Raw genomic sequence first — 24,404 nt, forward strand, 5'->3', positions numbered from 1 at the left:
AACTGAATTGGTGTTTCCATAGGTGGAGGAGATGGGAAGGAACCACTATTACATGCTGGGCCCTTCAGACTCTTCTTGGGCTGCTGTTGGTTCACAGCCCTTGACACAGACAGAGGGCTAAAGGGCATCTCATCTGCATTCCAAGATGCAGGAGCTGGCATTCCATGCAGCAACCCCAGTTCCCTTGGGCCCTGTCTGGGGCTGGGAGCGGGCGAGATAGGGGCTCCTGTGCTGGGGAAGTTTCCCTGAGTTTCTCTGCGTGATCCAGTTGCTTGCATCTGCTTCTGCGGCATTGTGGAGTTAATCCTGACTTCTCTCTGCCGCCTTACCCCCCTGGGACCTGCGTGCCTGGGAAGGCGGGCCCCTGCCGCCAGGCCCGCCGGCATCTCAGCTACCGTCGTGGCTGGGCAGTGGAGTGGTGAGGGAAGGGCTGTTCAAACTGTCGCACATCACCACTTCTTTGCTGTGTGACTCTGGGCAAGTACCTTAGCCTCTCTGGTCCCTCTGTCTAGGAAAATGATCCTAACTCCCTTATAGGGAGGCTGTGAGGTCTGTGTGGGCCCGTCCAGATGGAGGCTATGCCCAGAGTGAGCCCTTGAAGGTTGGTTGTGTTTATTACTGCTGCGGTGGAGACCAGGACAGAGGGAGCTCTGTTCCTGCTAGTACTTCAGCAGCCCCAGGGGAGGGCCAGGCTTGCAATCACCTCATTTAATGCAAGAGCGGGTAGAGGCCCAGGTGAGGATGTGGCTTGCCCAGGCCCCTGGTGGGTGGTTCTTCCTGACTTTCGGTCTGCTCCACGTTGGATGCCCATTTATGAAGACCTACTGTGCGCCAGGCGTGGAACAACATGCTCTTCGTGTGTCCCTGGGTTCTCTGAACAGCCTTAGGATGCACCTCACACCTGCCTTGTTGGCCCGTGAGGACACTGAGATCTGGGGATCAGAGTGACGTTCTCATGATCAGTTTATTCACCGATCAGGTGTTTGTCCTGGGGGTGTGCCATGAGCCAGGCACACGCAGCTCCTGCAGTCACGGGCTTTTCATGCTCATGAGAGGCACGTCAACCACCAACTCGCTGATTCAACAAAAGTCGCGAGGAGCTCTAGGAGCTGGGGTTGGGGAAGGCTCCCCACGGGAGAGCCATAGATACAGGCAGCTCTGGGGGCCCGGGAAGGGTGTGACAGGCAGAGGGAACAGCCCTGGCGAGGGCCAGACAGAGGGCCATGGGCACACTCGGGCAGAGTGTGGCTTCCAGGGTCTCGGGGAGAGAGCAGACGCCAGAGGCTGGGCCATCGGGTGGGCTGGCAGCTGCCGTGGTGGGTGGTGGCCTCCTCCTGGGCTCCCGGCGCTCTTTCTGCCTGTAGCCAGTGTCCTGAGCCCCTGGGGACCTGGCATGTTACATCCAAGGCCTGGAAGGGACACTCACGTTCTCGTGTGTGCTGAGCTGGGGCTAAGTCATGCTTGTACTGTGGGCCCAGACACACAGGGACATCCCCACTGTCCCGACTCTCACTCCTCGTCTGACCTCAGCATGTCGCGTCTCTCTGAGCCTGTCTCCCTTCTGAGCGAGGGGGCCGTAGCGCCCTCTCTGTGCTGCCCCTGGGTGAAGCCACACGGTGGAAGAACACTGACAGTCCCCCAGAGGGGATTCCTGGCCAAAGAACCTTGTGGCCCGGCTGCTGAATCTGCCTGATTTGAGGGCAGGTGGTCTGTGCACCGCTCCCCTCCCCCCAACTATCTGTCGAGCGAGAGGCAGGGTAAGCTCGCCCCTGGTGCCAGCCACCTGGGCATATGGCCGCTTGGAGGGGACAGACAGCAAAGCTGATGGTGATTATTATTAAATTCAGATGTTCCGGGTTTTCCTTTGCTTTTTCCTGTGCCCTTAACATATTGAGTACCACGTGGAAGACAGGCAACTTTAGCAGCATCATAACTCCAGCAGGCAAGGATCAGAGATCAGATAAACTGATGGCCCTGAGTAGCCTAATACTGATGGCATCTAGGGTGCGTGGGCAAAGCTGCCCCGGGCTGAGGGGCAGACCTAGTCTGTGTCCTCCTTGGACGCAGAGCAGGGACAAGAGGCAGGTTCTCATCAGTGTGGGAAATGTATCCCACAGGTGGGAGCCCAGAAGAGAGGCAGTGTGGCTTTGCTGAGTGGTGAGCTGCCTGCTACAAGGGGCATGCAAGCAGACATACACTGTGGGTGGGCCTGGTGTCCTCCCAACCTCTCCCCTTCCTAGAGGGCCTGAGGCTGATGATTCTCTGTAAGTGGACGGATGCACTGGCCGGCTCTTGGGGAGGTCCTTTTGGTGCTGGACTTGGGAGCTCAGGAGTGGGACCAGGCTGGCCTTGATATTGAGAACTCACCGAAGTCAGCCAGGAGGAGGAAGCAGACAGAAAACTCAGTTATCACGACTGGCCTTTCCTTTAAGTATGACCACCTAGAGATGCTCTGCTTGGGAGACCAGTGGGTCAGACTTGAGCGGTTCCACTTCTTGTCTGACACGCACTTGGAGGCCCACAGTGGCCATTGGGTGCCTGGCCCCCTGAAGTGGGGGGGCCCCAAGAATGGATCCAGCCTGGCTCTTCCCCCCACGACAGGGCACCATTAGCAACCCCACTTTGCAGGATGGTCAGAGGCAGAGAGAGAATAATTTTTTAATCTGAGTATGCCCTCTGCAATATTTTAAATGTCAAAAATGGAAGTGTTTTTCCTCAGTCATGTCTGACTCGTTGAGACTCTGTGGACTGTAGCCCACCTGGCTCCTCTGTCTGTGGGATTTCCCAGGCAAGGATACTGGAATGGGTAGCCATGCCCTTCTCCAGGGGATCTCCCTGACCCAGGAAACGAGCCCCGGTCTCCTGCATTGCAGGCAGATTCTTTACCATCTGAACCACCAAAATGTACGTACACTAAAAAAAACTAGGTATTGTTTGCCTGAAATTCAAATTTAATGGGGAGATCGTCTGGCCACCCTAATCCTGAGATAGCTGGGTTCTGCTTGGTTTTTGAATGTTGTAAAGATGGGCTCCTATGTTGTGCTGTGCCTGCCTTTTTCACTCAATATTCTGTTTTTAAGATTCCTCCATGTCATCGTGTGCAGTTGTGCTTGGGTCTTTTTTCATTGCTGTGTCGGATTTCATCGTGTGAACATTTCCTGACCTATTTATCCGTTCTACAGATAGGCCCATTATAAATGATATTACTATGAACATCCCACATGTATCTTAGTGCACAGAGAGATATACTCTTGAATGAGGATGCCCACACACACACATCTGGGAATGGGGTGGTCAGGAGATCCTCTGCACAGCTCTTCAGTGGAGGCCAAGAGGCAGCAGTCACTTGTCTTGCCCCTCTGCGAGCACTTTGTGCAACTTGTAAGTTGTGCCCATCTGGTGGCTGGGTTGGTATCATTATGGGGTCTTCACTTGCATTCCCTTGATGACCTGTGAGGCTGAGAATCTTGGCCACTTAGCTTTCTTCTTTTGTGATGGGCTCAGGTCTTTTGCCCATTTAAAAAAGTAATTGGGTTGTCTGCCCTTTTTGTATTTATCCATAGAGATTCTTTATTCGGCAGGCAAGCCCGTCATCATGTGTAATGTCTCAAGTGGCACTTCCTCCCCTACGACCTGCCTCTTCCCTCTCCTAGTGGCGCCTTCCAATGACCGTGTGCATTTAGTCGCTTCAGTCATGTCTGACTCTCTGCGACCCCATGGACCATGGCCTGCCAGGCTCCTCTGCCCATGGGATTCTCCAGGCGAGAATACAGCAGTGGGCTGCCATGACCAGAAGGTCTTAATTTTGGTGCAAAGTGAAGTCGCTCAGTCATGTCTGACTCTTTGTGACCCCATGGACTGTAACCTACCAGGCTCCTCCATCCGTAGAGTTTTCCAGGCAAGAGTACTGGAGTGGGTGGCCATTTCCTTCTCCAGCGGATCTTCCCAACCCAGGAATCGAACCTGGGTCTCCTGCATTGCAGGCAGACGCTTTACCATCTGAGCCACCTGGGAAGCAGCCTGAGCAGTCACAGGTCTGTGTTTTTCTTTGTGGTTAGTGCTTTCTGTGTCCTATTTAAGAAAGTCCTCCCTTGAAGTCATGAATATGTTTACACATTATCTGAGATCTTCACGGTTTTGCCTTTTCTGTTTAGGTATTAGCTCCACTGGCCGTGATCGCACTGACGGCGTGAGGTAGGGATCCCGTCTGGGGATTTTCCGCGTGGCCCGGCACGCATATGGAGTTCGTCCTTCCCAGCTGCTCCGTGTTGCCCTTCTCACCTGACACGCGGGGAGCTGTGTCTGGGCTGTCTCCTGCCCCTTCAGTCCACTTAGCTCCAGGACCACACTTAATTACCCTGGCAACCAATTTCTTTCAAGTCTCTTTTCCTGACCAGAATAGTCGAGGCTCCAGGAAAGCAGGGACCTGTCTTCCAGGCGGGGCGGGCGGGGGGAGGTCATATCACCACATCCCCCATCCAGCCCAGTGCGGGAGGGATGAAGGTCTCCCTGGGAGCCACAGGCTTGTGTGGCCACCCTCCTGGGGCACCGTGACTTTCTAGAAGTCATCTCTGGTCTCCTCAGATGTAGACTGGGCCCTGGGCACTGAGCCTTGGCCCAGAGCAGCTTAGAGGAAGGGAGCGGGAACCAAGCGCAGAAGAAGAGGAAGAGCTCAGCTGTTACAAAATCCTAAGTGCTAGAAAAAAAAAATTCCGTATACATACCGTATTCATTTATGGGTTTTGGATGCATTTTTTGTTCTCATTTAACTGAAATCGGCCTTGATTTTTTTTTTTTTAAAGGAGTGAGAGAGGGAGTGAAGTTGGCACGCAGCTAGTCCATCTGGTCTAATTACTTCTGGTATTTTGAAAGAAGGCATCTAAACCTGCTGAGACAGGAAACTTTGAGAAGTGGCGGCCTGGCCGCTGCTGGGCGTCCGGGCTGGGATCCTGCTCGGTGACTCGGAGGCCTGACTGCCTGTGGGCAGCTGGGAGGCTGAGGGGCCGGTGCTCTGCAAACAGCCAGCATGAGCAGTGACCTCGGGTCAGGTCTTGGCTTCTGTGAAATGACAGTGGGCACTCCCCTTGTGCAGGGGTGTTCTTAGGATTCAGGTCTTTTGCATAAGATTCTTGGCACACACTAGGCATTCAACACACGGTGGTCCCACCCACCCCCAGACCTTTCCAGCTATTGCTTTGACTGCCCAGAATGGGGGCTGGGAGAGGTTGTCTTCCTACAGCCTGTGTGGCCCTGGGCGAGGCTGGTGGTGGACTCCAGTCTGAGCTCCCCCTTCTCTGTGTGTACAGAGCAGGCCTGGTGCAGTGTGGGGTGGGCAGACAGGAACTCAGCTGCCAGGGAATTTAAAACCTGTGCCCCAGAGGTGCTGAAGAGACAATAACATAGTTACTGTTTATACCACTGAGCTGACCAGAGGCTCTACACTTGTAGCTGCTCCAGCGGCTCAAACCTTCACCACCAGGAGGAGGTCTGACCCTTGTCCCCATTATATAGCTGAGAAGACTGAGGCCCACAAGGTGAAGTGACTGGCTGAAGGTCCCACAGTAACTGAGAGTCCCTCTGGGCCTGCCCAGAACTGAGGACAGAGAGGTTGCTAAAATAAAATGCTTTCTAAAAGACTTGATGAAATACATCTTTTAGAGAAAGATTAGAGGATGAAATTATGAGCTCCTAACTTTTCCCTTGCTTCTCAGCACCTCTTACCAGCATGTGGTCAAAGTCCTGGGAAGGCTGGGTGAGTGGGACAGGATCCTGGGTGGGGCGGGGCCCGAGGCAGCCCGCACTGCCCCTGCGGGCCAGAGGCTGGTAGGTGACCACAGTGAGGCCAGTGTGGACAGCTGCGCCCCTTGCTGGGCTCTTGACCCTCGGTCCTCCTGGCTCGGAGTGAGGAGTGGCTGGGTCTGGGACTCAACTCCAACCACCTATAACCCTTTGCTCTTTTGCTATTAAGAAAATGTTTTAAATCTTACAAAAAAAAAAATACTGACTTTTCAGGCTCTGCAGTAATTCTTCAAGGTGTTTGGGGTGTTGTAGTTTGAGGTTGCCTGCTCTTGTTCTTGCTTCCCAGGTGGCTCAGCTGTAAACAATCCACCTGCAATGCAGGAGATGTGGGCTCGATCCCTTGGGTCGGGAAGATCCCTTGGAGGAGGGCATGGCAACCCTCTCCAGTATTCTTGCCGGGAGAATCCCATGGACAGAGGAGCCTGGTGGGTACAGTCCATGGGGCCTCAAAGAGTTGGACGCGACTGGGCGCTTATGTTCTGCAAGGCTCTATCAGGGGATCCTGGGAAGCCTGAGTTGGGGGTACCCCACAGAGAGCATGTCTGCCCCAGCCTGTGGGTGCACACAGCCAGGGACTGCTTTCCAGTCCTTTCCTGGCCTAGAATTTTGGGGGCCTGCAGGTTTACCACCTTGGAAGCCTGGGTCGGGGGTCCAGGGGAGGCATCCTCTCCCTGGTGGAGGCGTCTGCCATCCCAGAAGCCTTCTCAGGGCCAGCTTTGAGGTCACACCCCCTACTAACCTCCGCCCCATTGCCTCACAGCCATGAAGACCCACATTCCCGGCTTCAGAGGCTGGAGGTCCCGGGGCATTTAAGCCGTGCTTGTTACACTCCATCCTGCATTTCTAGATGGTTTCAGCATGGGCTATGGGCTTGGTCTGTTGAGACAAAAGAGGCCAAGGCTGTTAGTCCGCTTCGGTACCTGCAACCCTCATCCTGCAGACTTCCCAAGAGCTGCTCCACAGTCCCCTCACTCTGCCAGGCACTCCCCACAGGACAAGGCAGGACTGTTCTTATCCTTGTTTTGTGGAGGAGGGTGAGGCAAGGCGTTGGGGAGTCCAGCGACAGGTCCAGGATCTCAGCCATAAGCAGGAACTGGACTTGGGCGGCTCCAGGGGTGGCCAGCCTTGACCTGCTTCATCAGCTGTGGTTTCCCAGCCTGTCCCCTGGCACATCCTCCCTGTAGCCCCTGTTAGGCTGCTGAACCAGTCGGGGCTGGACTTCGGGGTCCCAGGAACCCCATCAGTGGTAAATGCTCCAGGGCCCCGTTCTGGGGCGCTGCCCAGGTGCTCCCAGTGAGGCCCCTGGAGCTGCTGGTTGGAGCATCGCAGAATCTGGGTTCACCCCTCTCTCCCCTACCTGGAGCCCAAGTTGGGAACAGCCTGTGTCTGTTCAAGGGAAGCTGGGAAGGCTGCCTCTCAGGCTGACTGCAAGCCCCACCTGAGCTGTGGTGCCCCCAAGTGCCCCCTTGGTCAGTCCTGTGATGGCAACATGACGGGCTTGGGAGGGTCCCCCAGGGATGAGCAGTGTCCTCCACCAGCGGTCAGTTCCCCTCCTTCCTCCGCCGGATCTGACACTTGTCAACCTCATACACCACTGGTGGCCGATGGATTGTTTAGACTGACCTCTATTTATTCGGCTGTGCTGGGCCCTGGTTGCTGTGTGGGCTTCTCTCTAGTTGCAGAGGGCAGGGCGGCTCTCTAATCGCAGCGCGCGGCCTTCTCTCTGAGGCGGCTTCTCGTTGCAGAGCATGGGCTCTGGGGCGCACGGACGCAGCAGCTGTGGCACGTGGCTTGTGAGCGCTAGGCACAGGCTCAGTAGCTGTGATGCAGGGGCTTGGTTGCTCCGGGGCACGTGGTGTCTTCTTGGCTCAGGGATTGAACCTGTGTCTCCTGCATCGACAGGCAAAGTCTTTGGTCGACAAGTTTGGCTGGAGAAAGAAATTCCTCACCTCTGGCCCTGTGCTTTGCTGCCTCTGGGTGCATGCGCACACCTGCACACACTAACACACACACACAGGACTACCACACAGCACATACAGCACACATGCATGCCACACAACACACGCACACAGGTGCATACATATGTACACACACAGCTACACACACACAGACTCCCCACCCCACAGACGCAGCACACATGCACACCACACAACACATGCACACGTACATGTACACACACAGAGCCCCCACACCACCATGCACATATGCACACACACATGTACACACACACACAGCTGTACATACACAGAGCTCTCACATTGCACATGCAACACACACACAAACACACATGCACACACATACACACATGCATACACATACACAGCCGCACACACACAGGGCCCCCACACCACACATGCAATACACACGCACACACACATGCACACACATACACAGCCGCACACACGCAGGGCCCCCACACCACACATGCACACACACACGTACACACATACAGCTGTACACTTACAGAGCTCTCACACTGCACATGCAATACACATGCACACACACATGCACACACATACACAGCCACACACACACAGGGTCCTCACACCACACATGCAATACGCACGCACACACATGTACACACATACACAGCTGTACACACAGAGCCCCCACACCACACATGAAGTACAGACACACACATGCACACATACATGTACACACACAGAGCCCCCACACCACCATGCACATATGCACACACACGTACACACACACAGCTGTACACTCACAGAGCTCTCACACTGCACATGCAATATACATGCACACACACATGTACACACATACACAGCCGTGCATACACAGGGCCCCCACACCACACATGCAGTACACACACACACACACACACACACACACGTACATGTACACAGAGCCCCCACACCACACATGCAATACACACGCACACACACATGTACACACATACACAGCTGTACACACACAGGGCCCCCACACCACCATGCACATATGCATACCCACATGTACACACACAGCTGTACATACACAGAGCTCTCACACTGCACATGCAATACACACACAAACACACATGCACACACATACACAGGCGCACACACACAGGGCCCCCACACCACACATGAAGTACAGACACATACATGCACACGTACATGTACACACACAGAACCCCCACACCACCATGCACATATGCACACACATGTACACACACACAGCTGTACACTCACAGAGCTCTCACACTACACATGCACACACACATGTACACACATACACAGCCATGCACACATAGGGCCCTCACACTACACATGCACACACACCTGTACACACATACACAGCTGTACACACACAGGGCCCTCACACCACACATGCAATACAGACACACACATGTACACATTGTCTCTCTCTCCCATATGCTTTTTGTCACACGTGCACACATACATGTACTCATACACACACAGAGCCCCCACACCACACATGCAAGACAGACACACACATGCACACACTCTCTCCCTCTCCCATACACTTTCTCTCGCACACGTGTGTTCTGTCTTCTCACACACACTCCTGCACACAGATGCTCTTCTCTCACACACGAGACTTCTGCTCCGCCTTTCCCGTCCTTATCTTTCCTGATTTCACACTGTTTTCTTTATAGAAGGGGGCCCATCAACACACACACACACACACTTCTACACGAGATTAATGTTTGAACGCATCGTCTGCCTTCTTCCCGCCTCAGAGTCCCAGCCAAACAGAAGATGAATGACTCCGAGCGTGGAAGGGTGGGGAAAATTAATTAGCAATGACAAAGGACCCCATTTTGGGTTCACTCACCTCGCTGCTGACTTGCCGTAAGTGGGCGCCAGGCGCGGAGTGTGACTGACAGGCCTGCTCCCACTGGCCCTACTGCAGGGTGGGTGGCAGCGTCTCCCCCAGGCCCCCTCGACTCACCAGCCCGGGAGATGCAGAGAAGGAGCAAGGCATGCCCGTCTCCCTCAGAGCCGGGACCTCCCCGGGAGACCGGGGCAACTGTGGGATGAGGAGTCAGCAGGAACTGGCTCGGGGGACCTGGGCACGTCACCGCCCTCTGAGCCTCGGTGTCCCTTGCTGCGGATGGAGCACAGACTCGCCGGGGTGCTGAGAGGGTCCCGGGACACACGTGGGCCAGTGACAGGTGTCATCCTCACCTGAGAGGCAGGGGCCGTGGCTGGGGCAGGAAGGGCAGGTGAGGATCAGGACGCGTGCTGGGCCTGGAGTGGGCCTGCTCCACTCGTCTTGCCTGAGCTTATCTTGTCTTGTCAGGCTTGTCTGAGCTCAGGGGCGGCCTCTGCGGTGAGAGGTCCCTGCCGGTCCCTGTAGCCTTCCTCTTGCAGAAGGAGAGGCGGAAGCGGAAGCCCACCTGTCCTGCGGGAGCGGGCACTGTGAGAGGCTCTTCCCTTCCATCTGCAGGGCAGCTGCCCTGGCCCTCACCTGGGGAACGGGCTGCCTGGGGAGGCAGGGATGGGCCCCTGAGGGAGGGGAGTCGGGAGGAACCAAAGATGTGAGCATCGCCTCTGAGGCCCCCTCTCAGATGGTGAGAGTTCTGTTTCTGGTCCTGGGGGCGGCGGGGGAGGGTGGGGGTGGGATCTCAGGGCTTCAGGACTTCCAGGGGCTCTGGGGAGGATCCTGTTGGGAGGATGCTGGGAGGAGAGGGTTCATGCTCAGTTCTTCCCACCTGCCTGTCTGCCAGGTAGAGCACCTGTCAGTTCATTCCATCATTCATTCATGCAAGCCCTCCCTGATGTGCGCTTAGACCCAGCCATCTTTTGGGCAGGAAGGACTCAGGGATGGTTGACCTGGGCCTGCCCTGAAGGAGCCAGTGCAAGGGTGCTCAGAGCAGGAAGCGTTACCTGTGCTTGGAGATGGAGGTGATCAGGGGAAGCTTCCTGGAGGAGGTGGCCTTTGACTCAGGTCTTAATATATCACCGGTCATGGGTTCCGAGGAGAGGCTGGGAAGGGCGTTTCAGATGGCTAGAACAGTATGAGCCAAAACCCAAAGGTGGGAAGAGGCTGGGCTGGGTTCAGGAAGCAGAGGATCGTTGTGGTTGGTGGGTGGTGAGCTCACTGGGGAGTCTGAGCCAGACGGTCCAGAAGATAGGCTGGGGCAGAGCCCAGGGGCCCTGTGTGCCAGGTCACATGGTCCAGGCTTGCCCTGGAGATGATGGGGAGCCATGGAAGGTTCTGGAGTAGAAGTCACAGGGTGTATGAGAGGCGTGTCCTCTCTCTGAAGCCAGGCTCAGAGAAGGGGAGCAGACAGGGGACATTCAAGAGTTGCTCAGAGGGACAGGCAGATAGTTGTCATGGAAGAAGGAGAACCAGGGGCCCGGCCACCGCAGTGGGATCCTCTTCAGGTCAGTGGCCCACTGGGCACAGGGTACAGGAGCCAGGAGCCCTGGTGCAGGTGATCTAGCCTCCTGTGTGTGCTCAGACATACTGCTTGACCTCTCTGTGGCACTGTCTCCTCATCTCTCAAGTGGGGCCTCCCGAGAGCTCTGTCCTGAGGACTGACTGAACTAAGGTGTGAGCGTGGCTGGGAAAGTGGGGTTCGCTGAGGCAGACGGCCAGGGCCCCTGGCACTGTGTTCGTCGCTCTGGGGTGGAGGCGGAGTGCCCAGCTCTGGAGTTCGCAGTCCGGATTGGAGTCCTCGCCATGCCACCAGGTAACCTTGCGCAAATCTCAAAACCTCTCTGAACCTCAGATTTTGCATCTGTCATGAGGCCGTGACGGCAGTTGCATCCTGGGATGGGCGTGAGGACTCGGGGCTCGTGGAGGCGTCCCGGGATGGGCGTGAGGACTGGGGGCTCGTGGAGAGTCTTTGGAGCTCGGCCGATGCGGGTGTCACCCCAGTGGCCTCTTGACACTCTCCAGTAAGGGGCCCCTCCCCTGCCCTCCACTCTCAGGCATTGCGCCCTGGCCTGGGTTTATCGCCGGGTCCAGCTGTACCTAGGGCACCCTGGACCTCCTCCGCCCCACACTCCAGCATCCCCGGGAGTTGGGGTGGCTGATTAAATGGCCCCCGGTACACCCCCTTCCCAGGGGTGTGCGCCTTACCTGGGGAGATGGAAAAACCAGAGCAGGGCAGGCTGTGTTTTCTACAGACAAGTATCGCCTCCCTCCCGCCTGCTGTTAGGGAGCCCAGAATTCACACTTCAGGGGGAAACCGTTTAATGATTGGCCACGTGGAGGTCATTTATATTGGCTAAGCGGGCCTAATTAGACGGGATTCGAAGGTTACCATAAGCGCACAAAAAAGCTGTTAAGGGGTTAACCTCTGAGAGATTACATTGTATTCAGCGCTCTGTTAAAGTTTGAATTAATTTTTCCCATGGGTTTGTTCACATTCTAATTTTCAACTAAATGAGACATCTGTTTCAGAAAAGGAAAATTTGCTCTGGTTGTCATGGCAACTATCATTCTGTAAGAAAATTATTCCAATGGTTACTTTAGAACAGAAAGACAGAAATTCAGGACATAAAGCCGCCTGCCATCACTCAGTCGGAATTCTGATCCGCCCGAGCTCCTTGGGGTCTGTGGTGTGTCTTGGACGGTGACATCGGGGCTCCTCGCCTTGGGGGCAGTCAGGCTGTGGGTCCGGGCGAGATGCCAGTGGTGTTGGGGCCGGGAACCATGGTCTTGGCAGCACCAGGGTCTCAGGCACACTCGTGGGCCTCGGACCACGGCTGCCCCCAGGGTGGGTGGGGGATGCTGGAGCTTGGCTGCTTGGATGACAGTCCCCGAGAGCCCCTGCCTGCCTTGTCCTCTGTCTGGAACCCCAGGCAGCCTTGAACTTCACTTCTGATCCCAGAAGGCCCCGCTGGACCAGGAGAGGGGGTCAAATGACCAACTGAGGATGCCGGGGGAATCTGGGCCAACTTCACTGTCAGGAAGGGCAAGTGCCACCCACCGCCCTTTGGCGGCTCTTCCCATGGCACAAAGCTGGATGGACGTCACATACGCATGGCTTTTCCGGACTCTGGGGAGTGTGGTCTCTGAAGAGTCGGTCTCTCCTGCTGCTCTGGCCCCTACTTCTGGCCTCCCTCAGGAAAGGCCTGCTAATAGCCTGCAGACCCCCTGAAGAGCATCTCCTCTGGACGGTCCCTTGCATGACTTGACTGTCTGCTTTCCCCAAATTTCAGTCAAGGCCAGAACTTGCCCATTTCCCAGTGACAGTGCCCCTGGAAATCTGGAGGTGTGTTTTCGTGGTGGTGGTACTTCCGTTCTCATAAATGTCCTCCCGCCCACCCTCTCTCCCTGCCCTGTGTCAGCCAGTGGGGCACAGCATCGAGCAGGAAGGAGCCCCTCTAATGGGTAAGATCTAGGGCACAGGCATCCTTATCCCAGTTTACACACACACAGAGTCTGGGAGCATCCCACCCCGGGACAGAGGCAGGGTGTCTGATGCCAACTTGGGTGCCCTTGAGCAAATGTCTTGGGCACCCCTGGGGGTGGGATGGATTCCAGCTTCCCAGGATTATGAGGGCACATGTTTCCAAGAACCATCTCTGGGGAAATGCCACCCCCAGATGCAAGCTCGTGGGTGCTGGAAGGGAAGGTGGAGTAGGCAGGGGCTCATGTGGGTGGGCTCCCGGGGGGCCTGTGATGCCTCTGATATGTTGCTGAGTGTCTTTTCCAAAAAGCCGCTCCTGCCGCGACTCATGGGAATGAGCAGACGTCTTCTCTCCATACTGATGAGGTCTCGTTCCCCTCTTGTAAATATTTGATTAGGGTTTTTGAAAAATGGATGCTGTGTTTGCAAGGCGGCACCAGAAGGGCGTTGCTCCTTTTCTTGTAAGCTGACGGGCTGCGGGCTTCCGGGGGCCACCAGGTCTGGCTTTGGGAGCGGTTTCCAGGCTGCTGCAGCCTCCCCTGCAGGGACCCCGTCCCGGCTCAGCCAAAGTGGGGCTTTGAGGGCACCCAGAGCCTGAGGACTTCAGAATGGCAGAGCTGTGAGCTGTATGTTAGGGCTGTCAACCGTTTTTGACCAGGAACTGTGGTAGGAAAAGCATTTGTCTTTTTTGCATTGTGACTCAGTACACCCTTACGTGGGTGTCTATTTAAATACAAATATATTTAACTGAGGTGTCCCTTCCCTGCTATGCTGTACTCTGATGTTTTCTGTTCTTTTTTCCTTTCCTTTTTCTTTTTTTTTTTTAAATGTGGTTTGACCCTTCAAAACGCAGTTTGAAAAGCCCTGCCCTTGGCTAAAGGTGCATTGGAGAAGGAAACGGCAACCCACTCCAGTGTTCTTGCCTAGAGAATCCCAGGGATGGGGGAGCCTGGTGGGCTGCGGTCTATGGGGTCGCACAGAGTCGGACATGACTGAAGCGACTTAGCAGCAGCAGCAGCAGCAGCAACAGCAGACTAAAGGTTTTTCATCCAGGTTCCATGAGAGGGTTTCAGAAGGGGTTTTTTATGATGGAGATTGTGATGGTGGTGATGATAGTGGTGGTGGTGGTGGTGGTTATGACAGTGGTTATGATGGTGGTGCTGCTGATTGTGGTGGTGATGGAGAGGATGGCAGTTGAAAAGCATTGGACCAGGCCCTGTTATAAGCACTTTACCTGGATTAATTGTTTTCAAAGCCGTATTGAGGCAAATGGTGTTGTTATTATGCCCATTTTACAGGGGGGATAATTGAGGCATAGAGACACTAAGCCACTTGCCAAGATCACGTAGGTAATCAGAGGTGGACCCATTCTAACCCAGGTCTGTATGATCCCAAGATTCCCTCCAGTTCAGTTCAGTTGCTCAGTTGTGTCCGACTCTTTGCGATCCCATGAACCGCAGCACGGCCGACCTCCCTATCCATCAACAACTGCCGGAGTCTACCCAAACCCATGTCCACTGAGTTGGTGATGCCATCCAACCATCTCATCCTCTGTCGCCCACTTCTCCTCTTGCCCTCAATCTTTCTCAGCATCAGGGTCTTTTCAAATGAGTCAGCTCTTCACATCAGGTGGCCAAAGTATTGGAATTTCAGCTTCAGCATCAGTCCTTCCAATGAACAGCCAGGACTGATCTCCTTTAGGATGGACTGGTTCGATCTCCTTGCAGTCCAAGGGACTCTCAAGAGTCTTCTCCAACACCACAGTTCAAAAGCATCAATTCTTCGGCGCTCAGCTTTCTTCACAGTCCAGCTCTCACATCCATAGATGACCACTGGAAAAACCATAGCCTTGACTAGACGGACCTTTGTTGGCAAAGTAATGTCTCTGCTTTTTAATATGCTCTCTAGGTTGGTCATAACTTTCCTTCCAAGGAGTTAGAGTCTTTTAATTTCATGGATTCAATCACCATCTGCAGTGATTTTGGAGTCAAAAAAATAGTCAGCCACATTTCCACTGTTTCCCCATCTATTTGCCATGAAGTAATGGGACCAGATGCCATGATCTTCGTTTTCTGAATGTTGAGCTTAAGCCAACTTTTTCACTCTTGTCTTTCACTTTCATCAAGAGGCTTTAAGTTCTTCACTTTCTGCCATCCGAGTGGTGTCATCTGCATGTCTGAGGTTATTGATATTTCTCCTGGCAATCTTGATTCCAGCTTGTGCTTCCACCAGCCCAGTGTTTCCCATGATGTACTCTGCATATAAGTTAAATAAGCAGGATGACAATATACAGCCTTGACATACTCCTTTTCCTATTTGGAACCATTCTGTTGTTCCATGTCTCGTTCTAACTGTTGCTTCCTGACCTGCATACAGGTTTCTCAAGAGGCAGGTCAGGTGGTCTGGTATTCCCATCTCCTTCAGAATTTTCCACAGTTGATTGTGATCCACACAGTCAAAGGCTTTGGCATAGTCAATAAAGCAGAAATAGATGTTTTTCTGAAACTCTGATTTTTTTCTGATGCCCTCCAAGTTGGGTGTAAAATCGTGTGTATGTTGGGAGGGGGTGTTTTCTGCAGAGAGAACCCTCAGCTTTCTGCAGACATGCTAAGGCAGGCCTGGGTCAGGTATGCCTGAGGGAGGAGGCACCTTCTGAGGGGGCTTTCCCCAGGGCTGCCCACCTCACTGTCTTCCCCAGCCCCGGGCACCTGGTCTCATCACATGCAGGGTGCATCCTGAGGTTGGGGATCCCTTGGGACAGCCCAGACCTGGGGGTGCAGACAGCTGTGTCCGCCCTTCACTGTCTATTTCTCTCTCATGGGCCCTGCGGGCAGATTCCCAGGTCCCTACCTATATGGGTGGTTCCTCTGGTACCCGCTCATGGCTGGGGGTCCAGGAACCCCACTCCCTACCCCAAGAGCAAGGCAGGAGCCACAAGTCTCCCTCAAGATCTAAACTTAGCCTGGTGGGGGCTTGGGGAGATGGTAGCCTGGCGTGTACTGCTTGCTTTTAGTAGTAAGTTTTTCTGGGTGGTACCTGGGGGCTTTCATTCCAAATGGAGAATCATATCCAGCCTTGAGGTTTTGGCTGCAATCCCAAGACAACAGAAAGAGTTCTGTTTGACATCCTGTTCACAAGCTCACTCATTCATCCAGGCTGTCTCTCTCAACACTGGTCGTTGAACAAACATCTGCCCTTCCCCCGGGCAGGTGCTGGGCATTTGGGGTGAGAGGGAAGATGGAGAAGACAGGACTTTGAAGGAGAAATGTGCTGTGGGAGGGGGCAGGCAAGAGGAGGGGAGGGACCCAGTGTCCCAGGCAGGGGTCACGGGTGAGCAAAGGCTGGCAGCAGAGGGGAACCCCACAAGTGTCTGAAATGGAAAAGGACCTTTGCCCCCAAAAGGCCAGTGTGGCCACTCGCCTTGCTCCTTCACAAGCGTACGTTCCAGGATTTGACACTGCAGGCTCAAAGGCTGCAGGGAGAGGGGGTCAGATCTGGGTTCCAGAATGACTTCTACACTGACCACGATGTGACCCTGGGGACCTCCCTTCCTCTCTCGCTGAACCTCAGTCTTGTCCAGAACCTACCATGGTGGGACTAAGTCAGTTCTCAAATGCTGTTCCCTGGAACCCCCAGGGTTCCATAGAGGGGCACTGGGCGGCTGCCAACAAGGCAGAGGCAGTGGGCCAATAGCCAGGGGTGTCATCCTCCCCCGGGGGTGCTTATGGGCCATGGGGGGGATTTTAGTGGCAGCTCTGGGCACATGAGAGGCTTTGAATGTGAAAGCCCAGCCCCATGACCAACTTGTACAGAGTATGTCGGCAAATGGTGGGGAGGTGCCCAGCCTGGAAGTCTTTGCACCTGGGCCCAGATCCCTGAGCCAACTCACTTCTCTGAGCCTCTGGTTCCTCATCTGAAAAATGGGGATAATCCTAGCCCTTAATTCACTGGGTTCTTGTAAGAGTTAGGTGAACCCTTTCCTGCAGTGTAATCAGATTGCTGTTGTTCAGTCACTGAGTCGTTTCTGACTCTGTGACCCCATGAACTGCAGCAGGCCAGGCTTTCCTGTCCTTCACTATCTCCTGGAGTCTGCTCAGATTCATGGGCATTGAGTCGATGGTGCTATCCAACCGTCTCATCCTCTGTCATCCCATTCTCCTCCTGCCCTCGATCTTTCTTATCATCAGGGTCTTTTCCAATGAGTTAGCTGTTTGCATCAGGTGGCCAGAGTATTGGAGCTTCAGCTTCAGCATCAGTCCTTCCAATGAATATTCAAGATTGATTTCCTTTAGGAATAACTGGCACTTGGCAAAAAGTAGGTGTGCAGGGAATGCTGGCAATAATTTTTCCATAAGACAGGAAGAAAGAGACCTGTCTGCCCACCTTGCTGCAGGTGTGAATGTCCCTAGGGTGGCTGATGAGGGGGTGATGGTGGTGATGGTGATTATATCAGTTTCCTAGGGCTGCAGAACTAATTATCACAAACCACGAAGCTTAAAACAACAGGTGTCAATTCTGCCCAATTCTGGAGACTGGCAGTCTGAAATCAAGGTGTCACCGAGGTTAGTTCTTACAAAGGGGACTGAGGGAAGATCTGTTCCCTGTCACTCTCCCAGCTTCTGGTGGTTGCTGGAAGCCTGGGGATTCCTTGACTGGTAGACAATCACTCTGGTCTGGGCAGCCATTGTCACATGGCCCTTACCGCGGTGTGTCTGTGTTTTCTGAGGACACCAGTCACTGGAGTAGGACTGCTCTAATCAGGTATGACCTCACCTTGATTATGTCTGTGAAGACCCTACTTCTAGATAAGGTCACATTCACAGGTACGGGTTCATACTTCCACATACATTAATATTTTGGGGGAGACACAATTTGACCCCCAATGGTGATGATAGTAATGAAGGGGTGAAGGTGTTGGTGGTGGTGGTGGTGATGATGGTGATGGTGACGGCGATGATGGTGACTTTGTAGATGCTAAAGGGCTGTGTTAACTTGGGGATCTCATAATGACTTAGGCCTAAGAGCTGACTCTTAGTTGGGATACTTTCGTTGTCAATGAAAACCCAGTTCAAATGGCTTTCTATTGGCCCATGTAACTGGGAAGTGCAGAGGTGCGGGGGGTGTCAGACGCAGTTTGATCCAGCTGCTGCCCTGGATCATGTGTTCCAGCCATCTCTCTTTAGGAAAGTTTAACAGGTGCTGACAGCTCCCAGGGTAGGAAGCTCACTGGTTGATATGCAGCTGTGGCAGCGTTCCTTTCTCTCATCACTGAAGGAAACATCTGGAGTTGCCTCCAGCTGGAAGGGTCAAGGTCACATGCTCCCCATTGAACCCACTGATGGGGAATGACTTGCGTGGATCCATCTGGGGCTGAGGTGGGCAGCAGCTTGGAATTCTGTTCATTGGTCTCTGTCCACCTGGCCCTGACCTTGATGTTGAGGGTGGACTCAGCGCTGTGGAGCCCCTGCTGGGACCTTCGGGGTGGAGACAGGAATGAGCATTCCCACCCAGGACCCTCTGTCTCTTGGTGGGGGCTGGGAGAGTGACAGGGAATAGATTTTCCCTCAGTCCCCTCTGTAAGTCCCCACTGGCCCCAAATGTGGGAAGGATGATGGATGAGCATTTTCCCACTGTGGGGACAGGTGAGAGTATTCTTCTCTAGATTTCCTTAGAAGTGCTTAGAGCAAGAGAGGTCTTTGGCAGAACCTTTTTTTTTTTTTTTAACTTTCACTTAAAAAAATTACATGAATATTTGGTTGACCCAAAAGTTTGTTTTTTCTATAACATATTATGGCCAACCCAATAATATTGTTCATCATAGAAAAAAGACTTTTTTTATTAGTGAAGCAAGAGGGGAAAATATCGATAACTGGGAGAAATATCAATCACCTCAGATACGCAGACGACACCACCCTTATGGCAGAGAGTGAAGAGGAGCTAAAGAGCCTCGTGATGACAGTGAAAGAGGAGAGCGAAAAAGTTGGCTTAAAGCTCAACATTCAGAAAACTAAGAGCATGGCATCTGATCCCATAACTTCATGGGAAATAGATGGGGAAACAGCGTCAGACTTTATTTTGGGGGGCTGCAAAATCACTGCAGATGGTGATTGCAGCCATGAGATTAAAAGACGCTTACTCCTTGGAAGGAGTAACCTAGACCAGCCTAGATAGCATATTCAAAAGCAGAGACATTACTTTGCCAACAAAGGTCCATCTAGTCAAGGCTATGGTTTTTCCAGTAGTCATGTATGGATGTGAGAGTTGGACTGTGAAGAAAGCTGAGTGGTGAAGAATTGATGCTTTTGAAGTGTGGTGTTGGAGAAGACTCCTGGGAGTCCGTTGGACTGCAAGGAGATCCAACCAGTCCATCCTAAAGGAGATCAGTCCTGGGTGTTCTTTGGAAGGAATGATGCTAAAGCTGAAACTCCAGTACTTGGCCACCTCATGCGAAGAGTTGACTCATTGGAAAAGACTCTGATGCTGGGAGGAATTGAGGGCAGGAGGAGAAGGGGATGACAGAGGATGAGATGGCTGGATGGCATCACCGACTAGATGGACATGAGTCTGAGTGAACTCCAGGAGTTGGTGATGGACAGGGGGGCCTGGCGTGCTGCGATTCATGGGGTCGCAAAGAGTCGGACATGACTGAGCGACTGAACTGAACTGAACTGAAGTGGGAAAAGGTGCGTCAGGCGCCTTTCCTGGCATTCCAATGGTTAAGAATCCAAGCTTCCTCTGCAGGGGGCATGTGTTTGATCCCTAGTTTGCGAACTAAGATCCTGAGTGAGACGAAGCCAAAAACAGACAGACGAGATTGGTCATTACCTGGGCAAGAGTCTAGATGATTTCACACTCTGAATTCGCATCCGGGTGGACACCTCCTGGGTGTGAGGTCCTGGGTATCCGACTGGTCCTGATGGCTGAGTGGCACTGAGGCCCACCTTTCCTGCCTCTCATCACCCCCACTCTCGATGGCCACCTCTGAACCCCCTGCTCTTCTCCTACAGGCAGCCCTGGTTTTATGGCTGGGGTTTTAACCTCCCACGCGGCCAAGCGCTGCTGGAGAAATGGAACCTCATTCCCGAAGGCGTGGACGTCCTGATAACGCACGGACCGCCGCTGGGTAAGACTCATCCGCCCCCGCCTCGGGCTCCTGGCCCCGATGCCCGCTCGTGCTGGGAGGACACAGGGCTCTGGGTGCTGGGGCCAGGGGGCGCTGGGCCTATCCAGGGGGCTGCCGAAGGGCTCTGTTCCGAGTCGTGGTGCTGGGGTGCCAGTCACCCCACTGTCGCTCTCATTTCCTGAGCACCTACTGTGTGCCAGGGGCTCCACGTGTTACCTCCTGGACTGCTCATAGCCAGGTGGTAAGGTCAGACTCAGCTACCCCTTTCACACAGGTGGGCACTGTGGAGCTCGGGGGTGTCAAAGACCTGAGTTCTGGGGCTGAATACCACAAGGTCACTCTCACCAGCCCCCATCCTGTGCACCCCTCACCCCGGGAGACCACCCACCCCAGCAGTCTCCAGCTTTCCTCCCAGCCCCCACGGCCCCCACTCCGGTCCAAGCTGACAACACCACTTGTCATCCCAGATGGGAAGGGTTGCCAGGTGAAGCCCAGCGCATCCCCGGAGTTCCTCGCTCCAGTACCTGTTTTGGGAGAAGCTGTCCTAAGCACCTGTGTGTGCCAAATGACCAGCCGGCACACCTGGGTGCCTGCTCCACCCTCACTAAAGGTTCCCCGTTTCCAAATGGAGGGAACCTGGAGGCCCAGGGCCCTGACATTGTTCAGGCGTGACCCGTGGCTTGTAGTGGGCTTGAAGCGGGTTTCTTATTTTCTCCCTCCTTCTCTCCGTCTCCTCCTTCCCTACTTTCCTCCTCCCCATCCATTCCCCCACCAGCATCTTTTGAGTTCCTGCCTCACCACGTCTGCTTCATATACAACACACAACCCCTGCTCTGGGGGTTGCCTGTGTGCTCAGCCCAGCCCAGCTGTTAAATGAATAGTTGAATGTGGCACAGAGAGGTTAAGTGACTTGTCCAAGGTCACACAGCCAGTAGGTAGCAGAGCCTGGGACTTAAACCCAAGGGTCTGCTGCAAGCCTACTTCCCTCCCACTTCCTGTTTCCCCCCTCTTCTTCCTCCCCTCTGTCTCTCTCTCTCCTTTAAGTCAGGTCCACTGCAGCCTGTGTGATTCTTTGCAGGGTCCGTCTTCACCTCCCCAGCAGTTTTAGGAACCTGTTTCTCCCGCCCAAGCAGAGAAGGGGCTGAGCTGAGCCCTCATTGTCCTCTTGGAGTAATCAATTACTCTTCGTTTGTGTAGCCATGTGAGGCTAATAAGCTGCCACCATATGGGCGGCTCCGGGAGGCTGGCCGTGCGAGCAGACCCAGACGCGGGCATGTGCGTGAGGCTGCAGTGAATAAAGAGGGCGTTTTCCTGATTTTGTGATGCTTGTTTATAAAGTTTCCGACCTGCAGATTCTGCTCCTGGACTCCTCCCTGCTGCTGGCTCACCTTGGGCCTCACCAGGCCCTCTCAGGCCTCAGCTGGCTTTTCTCTGCAATGGGTGGATACCGGCCTTGAGGCCACTTTGAGCATGAATGGTCTGGAGGCTCTCAGCTATGGAGCCGTCTTTGCTACCCCACCGCCGCCCCGTGTGTTCTCTGTGTGGCCCTGCGAGAGGAGCAGGGGAAGAGGGAGGTGGAGGAGGCCACAAGGCCCCAGGAGGTGCACGCTGGAGCCAGGCTTCCCTCCCTGAGGCTGGGGCAGGGCAGGGCAGGTCCAGGACTGCCACGTCCCTGAGACTGCAGAACTGCGACCTGGGCTTTGCGGGGCCAGGGCCAGGCATGCCTGGGCTTCGTCACTGCCCTCCCTCTCTCTCCCCTGCCAGGCTTCCTGGACTGGGTCCCCAAGAAGATGCAGCGGGTGGGCTGCGTGGAGCTGCTCAACACGGTGCAGAGGCGCGTCCAGCCGCGGCTGCACGTCTTCGGCCACATCCACGAAGGTCAGCAAGGGCGGGGGCCGCACACGTGGTGGTTGTTATTGTTCAGTTGCTCAGTCGTGTCTGACTCTTTGTGACCTCATGGACTGCAGCACGCCAGGCCTCCCTGTCCTTCACTTAGCTCCTGGAGTTTGCTCAAAGTCATGTCCATCAAGTTGGTGATGCCATCTCATCCAACCATCTCATCCTCTGTCGTCCCCTTCTCCTCCCGCCTTCAATCTTTCCCAGCATCAGGGTCTTTTCCAGTGAATCAGCTCTTCCCATCAGGTGTCTAAAGTAGTGGAGCTTCAGCTTCAGCACCAGTCCTTTCAATGAGTATACAGGGTTGACTTCCTTTAGGATGGACTGGTTTGATCACATGCTGGTGGGGGAGGTGCACCTCACTGGCTTCTCAGGGGGCGCCTCTTGGCTCCCTTGAACCCGGTCACCTCCTCCCTGGCCAGCGGGAAATGGCCCACCTCCTACATACACTTTGTATCTACATATGCCTATCTATACACTGGCTGTCAGTTACCTATTGCTGAAGTGTTTCATCATAGGATGATGAGGGCAAAGTCTGGCAAGACTCAGGGGTAAGTTTTACTTCCTAGAGCCCTGCAACTCTGCCGTGCCTCTAGCCTGAGAAGTCTTCAGAGATGGCCGGGGGATTTCTGGAGAAGGGGACATTTGGATGTGACCTAGGGAAGGATTGCATTTGGGGGTACACTGTGAGCTGTCTACAGGGCTGGAAGCCTGTCTTCCTGTTCATGTCTCTGTGGCCTGGCATACAGTAGGTGCTTAATGAATGTGGAGGGCTGCCTGCCTGCCTACCTGAGGGGCTCTAGTGGCACTTCTCCTCCCAGTGTCCCCACCTAAGACAGACATAAGGTCCTGCCTTCTGTCCTGGGGGCAGGACCGCTTGCTGTCTCCACATGGCTGGAGTTGGGGGGGGGTATCCATATCATCTCAGGCAGTGGGCAGGGTGGCTGTGAAGGTGACTGGCGATGTCGGCAGCTGCAGTCCTGACTGCCACCCTGTCCCTGCCCTGTCACTGCCCAGGGTTCACCTCATTCGACTTCAGCCTTCCTCACTGGAGCCTAATCGCACCAGTTGGACAGCTCCCTCCTTTGGCTCCTTTTGAACTTTTATCCCACCTGTCCAAGGCCTCTTGGTCCCACCATACCCTACCATGAAGCACATGGGCTCCCGTGGTGCAGGGGGACCACTGTGGTTCCCCCCAGCGTTGTCCCCTGGCCTCTTGAACCTCTGTCTGTGTCGGGCTGGGGCTCAAGTTTGTCTGGTTCACATCAGATCACTTTCCAGCTCAGAAACCAGCAAGGCTCAGACCCTTCCCTCTGCATCATGCTGTCAGGGGTGGGAGTGATCATACCTCCGAGACCCTGAGGAGCTCACAGACTTCTGGGCAGCAGATGAGCCGTCAAAGGCGGGATCTGAAAGGTCATGGGAGAGGTGGATGGCGCATGTGCTGCAGGATAATAATAATGCCTGTCGTTTTCTGTGGCCCCATTGTGGGCATGTAACACCATCGTCTGATCCAGACGACACCCTGCGTGATTGTACATGCAAAATGCAGGCTCCAAAGAACTCGTAACCTGTGCAGAGGAGGGGAAGTGTCCCTTTTGGTGTGGAGATAATCTGAGCTGAAGGTTGAAGAGGATTCTGACAAGTAGATGTGGTGGGAAGAGGCTATGATGAGGACAGAGGTGTGGAGAAGAAAGCCCGTGACAGTGGCAGTGATGGTGACAGTGATGGTGACCAGGATGGAAGTGGAGAGGATGGCGGTGTTGATGACGGAGATGATGGTGGCGGTGGTGCTGGTGATACTGAGCTGACAATGATAGTAGTGACGATAGAAGTGGAGATGATGGTGGTGATGGTGGTGATGGAGATGACGACGAGGGTGGTGCTGGTGATGGTGGTGGTGGTGGTGATGGTGATGATGGTGGTGTTGGTGATGATGGTTCTGATAGTGACACTGATGGTGATGATGGTGGTGGTGGTGATGGCGGTGGTGGTGATGATGGTGGTGGTGGTGATGATGGTGACGGTGGTGATGGGGATGACGACGAGGGTGGTGCTGGTGATGGTGGTGGTGGTGGTGATGGTGATGATGGTGGTGTTGGTGATGATGGTTCTGATAGTGACACTGATGGTGATGATGGTGGTGGTGGTGATGGCGGTGGTGGTGATGATGGTGGTGGTGGTGATGATGGTGACGGTGGTGATGGGGATGACGACGAGGGTGGTGCTGGTGATGGTGGTGGTGGTGGTGATGGT

At 54.4% G+C, this 24,404-nt stretch overlaps 1 protein-coding gene and 1 non-coding gene across 2 annotated transcripts in view; one reads left to right on the plus strand and one right to left on the minus strand.

The window, feature by feature from the left end:
* The window catches only part of MPPED1 (metallophosphoesterase domain containing 1), a 70,658-nt gene that overhangs the window by 42,306 nt on the left and 3,948 nt on the right, over positions 1 to 24,404 (plus strand). Inside the window, exons 4-5 of the mRNA XM_068972038.1 lie at positions 20,137 to 20,252; positions 22,017 to 22,130. Of these exons, the coding sequence (XP_068828139.1) occupies positions 20,137 to 20,252; positions 22,017 to 22,130 (230 nt within the window). The remainder of the gene's footprint in view (positions 1 to 20,136; positions 20,253 to 22,016; positions 22,131 to 24,404) is intronic.
* Positions 3,943 to 4,014, minus strand: TRNAC-GCA (transfer RNA cysteine (anticodon GCA)). Its single transcript has one exon. It is a non-coding gene; the product is annotated as a tRNA-Cys (tRNA).

The sequence above is a fragment of the Capricornis sumatraensis genome, chromosome 4 (assembly GCF_032405125.1).
Source record: "Capricornis sumatraensis isolate serow.1 chromosome 4, serow.2, whole genome shotgun sequence".
Lineage (NCBI taxonomy): Eukaryota > Metazoa > Chordata > Mammalia > Artiodactyla > Bovidae > Capricornis > Capricornis sumatraensis.